This window comes from Callionymus lyra, chromosome 12 (assembly GCF_982586985.1).
Source record: "Callionymus lyra chromosome 12, fCalLyr1.hap1.1, whole genome shotgun sequence".
Taxonomy (NCBI): domain Eukaryota; kingdom Metazoa; phylum Chordata; class Actinopteri; order Syngnathiformes; family Callionymidae; genus Callionymus; species Callionymus lyra.
Window position 1 is genome coordinate 15,200,110 of NC_141829.1, and position 13,194 is coordinate 15,213,303.

Here is a 13,194-nt window from a genome sequence, read left to right on the forward strand (position 1 = left end):
TATATTTTTTGTTCACATATTTTCTCTTAATTCAATTGTATATTCACTTGACAAATTCAGAAAAGGATCATCTTTTTTAGATACCACTACAAGATAAAGCATGATTGCTTGTTTATACTAAATAAATATTCCTTTGGGGTAAAATTGGTGATGCTACAGTAATAGAACAGTGATGCTACAGTGATGCTAAATAGTAATAGTCCAGATGCAACGCTAATAGACTCAGGGACTGTGTGGAGTGAAAAGATTATTCTATTCCATGTTACTCTTTGTATCCTGTGTTGTATCCTGCACTTTATTTTTATTGCACTGTTTTATGAATCTATCGTCTGTGTTGCTGTGAGCTGGAAAAACAATTTCCCGAAAGAGATCTCCAGAGGGATCAATAAATTGTATCTATTTATCTATCTAGATTTTACAATAAATATCAAAATTCAATTAACTATTAATAAGGTACAATGTATTCTTGCAAGGGCAGAGGTTTGCTTATTTTAGAACCGATTTTCTTTAACAAGACTTATAACACGGGATATATTCGAAGATTAAAGTTAAAAAATACAATTTAAAAATCATCTCTATTCTAGTGTTTTTTCCTGTTTTTACAAATAAACTACCTTTAAAAGTTTTTTTCAGGTTATTTGAAGTAATTCAGGTCTCATTTTTACATTTTCCTGGACTTGCTAGGACAATTGTGACTCATATTAAATCCAATTACAGAGTTTTACTTGAAAGGAGATCTAAATACTTGTGTACTAATACGGGAATCTTGAAAATATGTATTTTGTCGCTTGTAAAAGTAGATTAACAACTGCTAGCTTGCGTCTTAATAAGTTGTTGTCGTTTGATTAAAAATGTCTTTTGTTCGTCAGATTTCCTACGACCTAAGCGGGTCGATCGCCCGGAACAAGGACTCCCTTCCTCAGACCCTCTTGTTTACCATGAAGTGTAAGTCCTCGAAACCGTAACAACAAGCATGTGTCTCGTCACGACGTCCAATCGGGTGAATCACAAAGACGCTCCCTTGTCTACGCGCTCAAACCCGCCCTTTGTCTCGCGCCTTTTTTGCATTTTGTGCGTTTCATCGTGGCGCACAGCGGCGTCTCTGTGTACATATTGTGATGCGCCGCTGCCAGATGTAGGGGCGCCGCGGTGTGTGTCGGACACAGCCGGTCGTTGTGCGACTCGCCAGGCAAGCTGTGCGTCCAGCGGCCTAATTGCTGTAATTTCCATGATGAGGCTAATCTTCTAACGGCTAGACCTTCATTCACACTTGGCTGTTGTCCCTCACACACCGACCGGGCCGACGGCGATTCACACTGACGCACGGTGTAAACAATGTGTTGCCCCTGCCTGGTAGCAATTAAAAAAAAAAAAAAACAGCAATAATGTCAAATGAAAGTACATTTATCTATCGCCAGAACTCCCAGTGGTGCCCATGGAATTAGCGTCTTCTGATTTTAATGCAGCAGATGCAAATATTTTTTATCTAAATCCAGGAAAGCACATATGTGTTGCAACCGATCTACCATGAAATTGAACTCCATAGAAATAGATTGAGGTGTCGTCCCGGATAAAGAAGCCGTGGCAGACGTTTTTTTTTTTTAATGTTTCATGGCTGCTAGAAATGTTTGAAATAACCTTTATGGTTGTTCCTTCAATAGCTTCCTCTGTTCTAGCGCTGACTTCACGGCTCTGTCTGGCTGCTCTGTTGAGTCTGGGAAAAGTGTAGTTTTGGCAAAGTGGCCTGCATGACCGAAAGCTGAAGGCACTAATCTGGCCTTGTGTGTTCCACCCAGTTAACTGAACAAGCATTTAAAAAGTGACTAAAGTGACTCATAATGTCTTGATCTGAGTCACTGGCCCGAGAGGTCTGCGCTGCAAAAACTTGTCCTGAGTCGAAGTAGAAAGAATTCTTGAGTGTTTTAACTATTGAAAACTATGTATTACTTCCTATTAGATTCAATTAACTATTAATAAGATACAATGTATTCAAAGAAAAAGGTTTAATTATTTATTATATTGTAAATACCAGTTTTTAAGTTGATTAATAAAGCTTTATCCAAACCAAAAGTGGTATTTTAAGACTGACTTCGTTTCAAGATAACTTGTCAAAGGAAATTATTTTATGTTTTATTTTATATTTATCTGGGGCCTTACGTACTAAGGGGTTTTACGCACAAAAAACATGCTTTGCCACCTTTTACTTTGGCTCATTTAAATATGATTTGCATATGTAAAAGAGGGCGTGGAAAGGGACGAACCAGTCTGCGATTAATTCTATGTCGATTGGGATGTTCGAAGGAAAAGTGCCTAAATTCACATATTCATACAGTACATCCGAAAGATTTTGTGCAGAGCCATCTTCTGGATATCAGTTTCCAGACATATTTAGTAGAAGATCTACGAACTTCTTAGTGCATGAAGCCCCAGATGTTTTAACTTAAATCTAAACAAGGTTAAAAAAAAAGGCGTTTTAATACATTGAAACTTACTTTTAGTATAAGTTGAACAAAAAAAATACATTTCTGAATATTAAAATGGTTATTCCTAAAACAAAAAATAACAAACAAATATCTTCTTTTGACTATAGAAACATAAAAAATCCCCCAAAAAACTTGATTGTAATTTATTTTAATGGACAGATTATTCTACTTATGTTGAAAATCATCCTTTTAACCTGCATAACTTGGTAGAACTATATGCAGCCAAGAGAGAAAACGAGAAAGTTAGGAGAGCGAACAAGAGAGTGCAGGCCAGGTGGACCTACTTCAGTGTAGTAGTAAGGTAGATCCAGAGACGGAACAAGTGCCAAAGATGGATTGTATTTAGTCAACCAAACGCTCACGTGTGACTTGGCATTGATTTCTCGTCAGCTCTTGATACCGGTGAGGACGATGACTGTTCTTTTGAGTGAAATCGGATGCGTGTAATGACCGCACTTAAAAAATCCAACCCTGACACGCATACTTATTGACAACCTATTATGTTGTCGATGTTCAGCGAAAGGCGATGTACTGTTCCGATCCTTGTCACTGTACGCAATTAAAGCTTCGACGGGATCAAGAGATCTTCCAGGGTAATTGTTTCGGATCCTAAGAAAATTATCATTAGTGCGTCGTTAAGTCTTTAATTCATTCAAAGGTAATTGTTTTTTTTGCGCCTCCAGGACTCGCCGTCCAGAACACATGTGCTCCTGCTCCTCCTCCATTGTTGTCCTGTGCTGTGTCTCAAATCGCATACTACTCTTAGTATACTAGAAGTTAGTATGCATCAGTTTAGTGTACGTACTAACTAGTACGCAAATTCTCCACAGACAGTATGTCTCAAATCAAACACTGCTGCTACACACTAACCGGAAATCACATGACAGCTTCTTCTTCTTCTTCTATTTAACGATGTTTCAACCAGCTGTTTGAACGCTATCGCCACCTGCTGGCAGCACGTTTTGCAAGTTTGGAAAAAGATATAAAGAAACAATATGAGAATCTAAATAATCAAGAGATATTTAAGCTGGTATCAGCAGCGAAGACGTGTTTATCCTCTTACTGCTGCTGAAAATGCACCTGTAAGTATATGTATATATATGCATTTATATATGATGTAACTTCCGTTTAAAACGTCACTAAGATGGCGGCTGTTTAGTGTGTTTAGTGTCCATCGAACCATGCTCAGTTTTGTGGGTGTGTTAGTACGCCAATTTAGTGTGCATGGCGCACTTAATTTCGCATACTAAGAATTGAGACGCACTAACGCACTAAAAATACTTACTTTTAGTACGCTAGTATGCGATTTGAGACACAGCCCTGGACTACATGTACCATGTTTACCAAACTTCACATTCTTTCATTTTTTCCCTCCTCTCTACTCCAATCTGCTCACTTCTTTTAACACTTTTGTTTTGTGCCCGACAGCAAGTGAGAACGTTTTACTGCAGCAGCTCTTCCAGTCCAAGCTGACTCAGACTGGGTCGCTGGTGCCAGCTCAGGCCCACCGGCTCAGACTCCGGGGGCCTAAAGCCGCCTCGCTCATCCACAAGATGTCGTCGGCCTCCTCTGTCGGCGCCGGCGCTCGACCCGATCAGCAGAGGAGGTACCACGACCTCACCAAGGTACGCCCCGGAGATGTTCATCGATGCCATAGAAAGGGCTGATATGGAGATGTGTTTAATGGCACTTTAAGTCAAAATATATCACACTTTTTTGTTCTACGGGTACGTGTAGCCACCAATGTAACCTCCCAACTGCTTAATGACATCGGGTTGGAGACGGCTCTTTCATTCATTTCTATCAAAAAAATTGAAGTAAAGAGTGGGTGGGCACACTATTGAGTTATACCGGTACAGATGGCTACCCATGTGACCATCCAAATGATTTAAGGCAATTGGTTGGAGACGGTTGTTTCATTCATTTCCATCTTGTTACAAAATTAAAGGATAGATAGGGGGAATCAACTTTTGTTTCTACGGGTTACGTGTAGCCACCCATGTGACCATCATACTGCTTCTACAGCACTGTGTTCTAGACCGTACTTTCATTCATTTCAATCAATTAATAAAAATGTAAACAGTTAAGGTATAGATAAGGTAGTTAAATAAGGAAGTGGGGCACTTTTGTTTTCTACAGGTCGAGCCATGTGACCTCCCAACTGCTTATCGGATTGGGTTGGAGACGGATCTTTCATTCATTTCGATCCTGTTAGGAGATGTATTAAATTAAAGTTAAGAGTCGGGGGCACACTTTTTGAGTTCTACCAGTACAGGTGGCTACCCATGTGACCGCCCAACTCCTTTACTTCATTGGGTGGGAGACGGTTGTTTCATTCATTTCTATATTGTTACAAACTTTCCAAAATTAAAGGATAGATAGGGGGCATACACTTTTGTTTTCTACAAGTTACGTGTAGCCACCCATGTGACCACCAGACTGCTCTACAGCACTGTGTTGGAGACGGCTCTTTCATTCATTTCAATCAATTAATAAAAATGTATACAGTTAAGGTATATATTCGGGGGGGGGGCACACTTTGGTTTTCTACGGGTCTATGTCGACCCATGTGACCACCCAACTGCTTTTTGGGTTGGAGACGGCTCTTTCATTCATTTGTATCTTTTTATAAAAATTTAAAAGATTGAAGTATAGAATTGGGGAAGTGCATACACTTTTGTGAATTTTCTACATTTGTGACCACCTGCTTTACTCCTGTGGTTCGAAGACGGTTTAATTTATTTTTATGCTTTTTGTAAAAATATCTGAAAAAATTCAATGTATCGATTGGGACGTACACACTTTTGTGCCATATGCGTACATGTGACCATCTGACTGCTTTATGGCATTTGGTAGGAGACGGTTGTTGCATTCATTTCCATCATGGCTGAAATACAGCAACTATTTTTTTAAGCTACCATTAAAAAAAGAAAAGGAAACCTTTAGATTGGCAGCAGGACTGAAGACCCTATTGTTTTTTAACATTGGTTTTCAATGGGGTTTTGCTTGCTTTAAGATTTTCCAATTGAAAAATGCCACATACAGCCCTCTGACCACACTTTTCACCGCTCTTTAGCATCTTGGAGGAAAGATGGAATTCATGAAAAAAGCTTTAGGAAAATCTGGTCCAACTAACTAAATCAAATGTTCTAATATCCCATGTCGGATCTTAGTTTTCTGAAGGAAACTATAAATCAACTACTCTATTGCTGAGAATAAATCAAAGCATTATACAAAATTTTCCCACGGTGAGTGACCATCTAAAAAAAAAGTCCGGGCCAGGCCACTAACTGCTGTGCCAATCATCGGGAAAACTCTGATTGTATTTCGGGCAAAAACAACAGTGTGATTTAGGCCTTTTCCACCACATGCTAAAAATAAACCTCTGGGAATTGTATTTGTTTGCATGTCCCAGTACAGTCGCTGCCCCGGCAAAAACACGTGGACTCTGGATGGAACTTGATTACGTGTGGACGACATAAAAAATGTAAATGTAAAAAATCTGCAAAGATGCACGATTAGAAAAATGGAAGAAACTCAATAGCGTGTTGATGTTTGTTTAACATTTGCTGGTTGTGTAACCTTCCGAGAGAGGGGTCTGTCCTTCATTAGCCTTGGAGAGACTTGCATAAGAGCTTTTACCTGTTACAGAAGTGGTTCAGATTACTGCTCGCTCAGCATGTGAACTACTCGTGTGTTTCTGAGCTGCAGAAGATCCAGAGTCAGAAAAGCAAGAGTTTTATTGGCGTGTTGTCAAATGGTTGAAGATTTTTAGTACATTTTTAGACTCTTAGTTATCATTTTTCAATAGGTAATCAATATGCTTTAGATCAGGAATTATTTTAATGATACTTTTGAATATTCAAAGACTGTTTTGGACAATATGACCATTTGTTCTGCAGATATTTAAGTATATCTTTTCATGGGACAACACTGACAAAATGACACTTTGACACAATGGAAAGTAGATCATGTTAAGTTTATATTACATGTCCAGTGAAGCTTTGGTAAAATACATGGCCAGGAGGGTTAAAGCAGTTCTTGAAAATAATGGCAGCCACAAAAATTATTGAGATGTCAGGAACTTTCACCAGGGGGTGTAGTTACTTTTGTTGCAAGGGGTTTGGCTATTAATGGCTATATTTTGAGTTATTTTGAGGGGAAAATAAATTGAAAACTGTTATATAAGTTACTCGGAGACTACTTTTCATTGTGTAGTTTCTTCAGTGTTAAGATATACTTGAATATCTGCAGAAATGTGAGGGGTGTACTCACTTTTGTGATACACTTTATATACTGTAGCTGGTAACAGGAACTTGTCTGAGAAAAAGTTTAAAAAGAAAATGACCTTACTTGTCAATAATAGGACGCTAAATGTAGAAATAAGCTTTGATTCTACTTTATTTATATATTATCGTTATATTTCCCACCGACTTTCACATATTTTCTCAGTGGGTCACAATAACAACATGACATGGGGTTGTGGTTCGTGGTTTACTTTAAATTATGCATCTAAGGCTCTTGTTTAACGCTTTAAAAGACAAGCCAGAGCTTGATGTGAACTATTGTAGTAGAAAAAGTGTCTTTACATGTTGACCCCGTTGTTTTTAAAGTAGTGTTTTATTATTTTGTTCACCTGATTAAACCTTGGTAAAGTATCTGGCGGTCAAAAGGTTGTAGATTAAATTCCTTCTTGAGGCAAATCTAGATTTAGACTTAGATTTAGACTTAAATTTAGACTTAGAGAATTAGATTAATTATTGTTTTTAGTCTGCATTATGACCCATGTTTAGGAGGATTCCTCTCCGGGTACTCCTGTTACCTCCCACAGCCTTAACATACAAATGATATATAAATACGTTTTCTTGTTGTTTTTTTGTATTTTTATTTCATTTTCAAACTGTAACGAATGAACTGATATTCTGTGAATCACATCCTTTCTCCCACATTAACATTCTTTTATTCAATCTCACCATAAATGAACAAGTACGTTTGTGTTTTTTTTTATGCAGAAAAAAAAAAGAAGTAAAATCAGTATCAATTTATTTCTAATTGCTTTCTCTGACAAACTTTGAAGCATTTCCGCCACCTTTTCATTTTTCTTTGCTGCGGTTGCCATTTTCATTCTTTTTTTTCCTTTTCCCTGAACTGATCTTTATCTAACAAATAGAATCTGTTATGAAACTGTTCGGCTATGATTAGATAAAGCTGATTGCAGCTCTTGGTGATGCAGGCGACACAAATGGAATGTGCCACCAGTCAAGGTTGTTGTCCGGTTGGAGAAAAAAATGTGTGTATTTGGAGAATGTAGATGTACGGAATTTTGCAATTTTTCTTTGGAGTTAACCATTTATATTGAACCGGGAAACACAACCGTGTAACATGAATCTTTAAAATGATCGCTACATTCTATTTGTCGACAGATTTTAAAGAAGAAAGGTTCGAGTTCCTTCCTCCAACGCCTGGAGCGATGTGGCCCCGTCACCGTTTCCATCCAGCTGAGGGTAAGTCGTGGCTTAGATCCTGTCAGAAGAAATAATAATAATAAAAAAAAATCTTAAAGGAATTCTACGAATTGTCATTTTTGGGCTATGTAACCATCAATTTTCTTTTCAAATGTATTCTTAGAAATCCCAGTGTGACCAGGTCCTGGTGGTAGAGAAGAGCTACGTCGCTAAATTATTGAAAACATGATAAACAAGTGTCATAATGCACATTCCGTCTGAGCATATAAGGGTGACTGTGGCGGTCCGAGTGGTGGGTTTTGTGGTCGTCGACTCCCTCGGGGTGGGGGTGGAAGCCAGCAGAGAAAGAGAGAAAATAGGGGGGGTGGGGTGGGGGGTTGAAGAATGATGCTGTTGCAAGCCAAGTATGGAACGTGCCACACGAATGGATGAATGAACAATGGACGACTGCTGTTTGCAACTGTGCACATTTAACAGAAGGAAAAGATGGATTTTTTTTCAAGTTGAAAGTTAAATTTTTATTTTTTTTCTAGACAACCACGAATACGAGGAATGTTTACACATCTTTTGCTGGTGAAATGAAATGGCAGATACAGCAATTATTACTATATCTTAATCCTGTCATGTCTTTTAAAAAAGAGTCGCTACGGTAGCCCTATAGTTCAAAACACATTTGTAAAGTAACACAATTCCTGAAAAGGCCTTCTTGATTATATTAGATTTCCTCCAAACCTCTGTCTTTTAAACAAGCTTTTTGTATTTCATTTTTTTATTCACTTAATAATAATAATGATGATAAAAAATTATTTATATATCACTTTTTAAACCATAGTTTCAAAGTGTGTTACATTAGTTTATGTCTGGGTAATTTTATACTTTAACCCCTGTCTTATCTCAGGGTCAAGGTGACCCGAATTCCCCCAAAACTGTTTCTTGTATCCCTTGGGTTGTCTCTGGGTAAAGGTGAACAACCTCTGTTTTCGGTGTCTCTGGAAATGTGTTACATTTTTTTTCTGGAGTTGTGTTCAGTGTTTATGGAATCGTACTCAGTATTTCTGGAATTGTGTTCATTATGTAGAGGGTTCGGTTCAGTGTTTATTGGATTAGGTTCTGTGTTTCTGGGAATAGTTTTCTAATATTATTTGGAAGTTGAGGTAGAGTTTTTGGAATCGTGATTAGTCTTCACAGAATTGTGTTCAATTTATTTGGGGGAGTTGAGTTCAGCGTCTTTGGAAAGGTTTTCAGCGTTTCCGGAATTGTTTTCAATGTTTTGGGTGTTAAGTTCAGTGTTTTCAATTTCATTTTTTGTTAATTTTTTCTGGAATTGTGTTCAATGTTTCTCTAAGCTTTGTTCAGCATTCCGGGGATTGTGCTCAGTTTTCTTTGGGAATAGATTTTTAGTGTTTCTGGGTAATGGGTCCGTGGAATTTTGCCATCAAACTTGCAAGAACAATATTTTTAACCAGCACTTCATGTGACAACACATAGACTCACACAATTATCTTGAGACTATTTTATATCAATTGTTCAAATTGTAGCCTTGAATTACAGAAGCTTAATATCATAACTGTTTAAAGATGGGAGTGAATCCTGATTGGCCACTGTAAGGTCTGTCGTTGTGTCGCTGAGTTTGTTTGGCTCTCGTCCGAAGGCCACTGGGTTCGTTCTTGGCTCGGCTCGGCACCGTCGCGTTCGATTGTCCTTTGGATCAGGGCCTTTGTCTCAGACTCGCTTTCACCCTGAAGTCCTTTTCAATCGGTGTCTGTAAACACAGCCGCCAATTACTCGGCATCACAATTGTCTGGGTGAATATTTGTTATCGTGGATGCCTCCGCGCCGACTTTAACCTCAGGCTGGAGTGAAATCAAGTAATGGACTCAGAAGCAGCCTCGTCCATATTTATGTGCAATAAAGCAAAAAAAAAACCACCTACGGGTCGCTTTCACATCCAGCCAAACCGATCTGTATTTCCCTGAAAACAAAAGGGATGAGTCGCCTGTGACCGTCTATTCTTTTTTTTTTTTTCATTTCCCAGAACACGCTGTCAGAGATGATCAGCAAGCTGCAGGCCTGCACGCCCCACTTCGTGGAGTGTGTGCGCCCCAACACCAGCGGTCAGCCCGACTCCTTCGACAGCGTCCATGTGTCGGCCCAACTCCGGCACATCGGGGTGCTGGAGATGGTGCGAATGATCCGCTATGGATATCCAGTGCGGCTGACGTTCCAGGGCTTCCTCAACAGGTCAGTACAAGATTTTCCACTCGAAGCCTTTTTTTTACGTTCACACCATTGATCCACAATATTATCTACTGGTCGTGATACTAGCTTTGTGCTGATATTGAGTAGAAATGTGTTTTTCCATGTACTGCTAATGGTACTAAGCTTTTAAATGAAAAAGATAGTTGTTGATTCTGGTCAATAGTTTGTCAACTTTATCTTTAAGAATTAATTTAGTTTTTCTTGTTAATCGGCAGTTTTTCAAAATTCCAGTTTTCAAAATGTAAACCCCCAAAATATATATTTTTAAAAATAACCTGTGTATGTCATGATGCTTTATTAGTAGCTACCGTGCTCAGCTTCAAAAATTCCACATTTAATTAGTTGCCATAATTATTGTTTATATCGTAAGACATTTCCTTGTTCTTCCTTCCTTTACATTTGTGGCTGGTTCTACCAGTTTCCTTAATTACGACAGCAGGTTTGTCCCAATCACTTAGCGCAAGAGTAATGTTGTTAGAAAATAAACATATGGCGATAAATCACAATTTATTTTCTTCCTGATACTGTATGGCTTTCAAGAAACTATGAAATCCCGCAAGATGACTGAGAACGAGAGGATACAGTCGATTCCAGCAGCTCTTAAAGCTGATGTTTGTTATAAAATGAATGAAAGTAGTTACGACTTTGTCATGTGGTCTGTAAATTCTGCAACACCAGAGTCAAGTACTCGGCAATACTACAAATATATCCTTGTTCCTACAGTATCACAATATATCGTATCGTTGTCACTGTATCGTCACATTCTTGCCTCTAGGCAAGAGACCTAAAAGAGACTATACCAACGTTTGCTACACATTTTCCGGTAATTTAAAGTGAACAATGAAATGTTTGGACTTTGGGAGGAAACCAGAGTTCCACAATATTTTTAGGAATAATTCCTCTGCCTCATTGGATAGCCCACGAAAAACACAAAAGCTAAAAAAAGAAAAAAACGACTGTCTTCTTGTCTCTCCGACTCCAATGAAGTAAATCTCTTAAATGATGCAATGATCTCACAGCAGCAGGTCACGCTGTCCCGTCCAGCTTAACATCATCTACTGTCTGCCAGAACCAGAACCAGGACATCTCCTGTACGGATCACACGCTCCCGCGCTAACGTTGACAAGTCACGGTGGCCCCCGTAGAGTTACAGCGGCACAAATCGACCTCGAGAAGCCGCTCTGGACTTTGATTTGAGAGTCCGTTGCAGCTAATGAACGCTCGTATCGCTTTCATGTCAGCTTGACACACGGTATCACATAGAAAAGTTCCCCCGTCGTTTGAATGATCGTCCTCGCACCTTCTCTTTTCTCATTTAAACACTTTCGTCTTTCAAATAGTGAGGAAATCACAGCTTTGCTCCGTCAATTCTGTACTTTTTCCTGATAAAAGATCTCTTTGTTCCCTCTTCCTCTTATTCCTAACATATGTCGCTGTTTCCATGTGGGGGACAAAGTGATGAGAAAGAACTTTTTCTGGCAAAAGAGAGGAAAGCTGATCTTAATGACCCCCCCAAAATTTCCATTAGGCTCCTTTGAATGAAGCTTTTAATCCTCCGTGTTTCTACCTGAGCTCTTTATTAGATCCCTGTTTTTGATTTAATGTGATTGTAGATCCTCTTAAGTTCTTGACGTGGAGTTTAAGGAAGTTTCTGTTCGGGCAGATGGAATATTTAGGGTTTGCTATTAGATTTCCTCAGGGGCCACGTTATATACTGTGACTGTTTTGAAGGGCCATCGAGCCAAAAGAGAAGAGCGAAGGGCCAAAGTATTATGGAAAAACAATTTAAAGAACAAAGCAAAAGTAAGAAAATCAAAAAATTCTAACCTCAATCTGCTCATAAAATATTTATGAACTGATATTAAACGAAAAAAAGTTCAATATGATCTTAATATTTAATCAAAATATTAGAGAGGAAGCAAATATTCACAAATAAACAAAAGAAATAAAAGGAAGAAAACCTAAACCAAGAATTTAAGATAGTTTCATATAGAGTTTATATACAATAATAAACAAAATACAATTGTTAACTGTTCTACTCTTACCTCATTAGGACCATGTAAAGTCAATCCTTCTCAGATGGTCTCTGGCAGGTTTGGAATTTGACTTAACGCTTGTTACTTAAACAAAGAATAGACATCAGATCTGGTTCAAAGTCACACACTTGAAATAAGGCCATCTCTAATCCTCACATATTTTTCTCAGAAGAAAAAAAAACATACAATCACTGAGATAATAAATTAATATGCTTCATCTAAGGACTTTCCCAACAGTCTCATTCTATTTTGCACTTTCATCTGTAAACCATGTCAAACGAAGACTGTACCGAGGCTTACTAAGGTCTTGGTCTTACCGGGGTCTTACTGGGGTATTGGTCTTGCTGGGGTCTTGGTCTTGCCAGGGTCTTGGTCTAACTGGGTCTTGGTCTTATCGGGGTCTTACCAGGGTCTGGGTCTTACCAGGGTCTGGGTCTTACCGGGGTCTGGGTCTTACCGGGGTCTTGGTCTTACCAGAGTCTACGTCTTAATGGAGTCTTGGTCTTACCAGGGGTCTAGGTTTACTTAGGTCTTGGTCTTACCAGCGTCATGGTCTTACCGTGGATCTTGGCCCTACTTGGGTCTAGGTATTAATAGGGTCTTGGTCTTGCCGGGGTCTTGGTCTTACCTGGGGTCTAGGTATTACTTAGGTCTTAGTCTTACCAGAGTCTTGCTCTTACCGGGTCTTGGTCTTACCGGGGGTCTAGGTCTTACTTAGGTCTTGGTCTTACCGGGGGTCTTGGTCTTACCGGGGGTCTTGTTCTTACCGGGGGTCTTGTTCTTACCGGGGGTCTTGGTCTTACCGGGGGTCTTGGTCTTACCGGGGGTCTTGGTCTTGGTCTTATCGGGGTCTTGGTCTTACTGGGGTTTTTCCGGGGTCTTGGTCTTGAGTGAAACATGCATTCTTGGTAAGGGACCTATGGTTCAGCAACTCAATGCGAAATTCTAAAT

General features: G+C 39.1%; 1 protein-coding gene across 2 annotated transcripts in view; it reads left to right on the top strand.

Annotated features, from left to right (window-relative positions):
• The window catches only part of myo16 (myosin XVI), a 113,190-nt gene that overhangs the window by 67,014 nt on the left and 32,982 nt on the right, over window positions 1–13,194 (top strand). For both annotated transcript variants that reach the window (XM_087803434.1, XM_087803433.1), the window contains 4 exons: window positions 870–945; window positions 3,912–4,108; window positions 7,907–7,987; window positions 9,984–10,189. In XM_087803434.1, coding sequence (XP_087659560.1) covers window positions 870–945; window positions 3,912–4,108; window positions 7,907–7,987; window positions 9,984–10,189 — 560 coding nt within the window. The remainder of the gene's footprint in view (window positions 1–869; window positions 946–3,911; window positions 4,109–7,906; window positions 7,988–9,983; window positions 10,190–13,194) is intronic.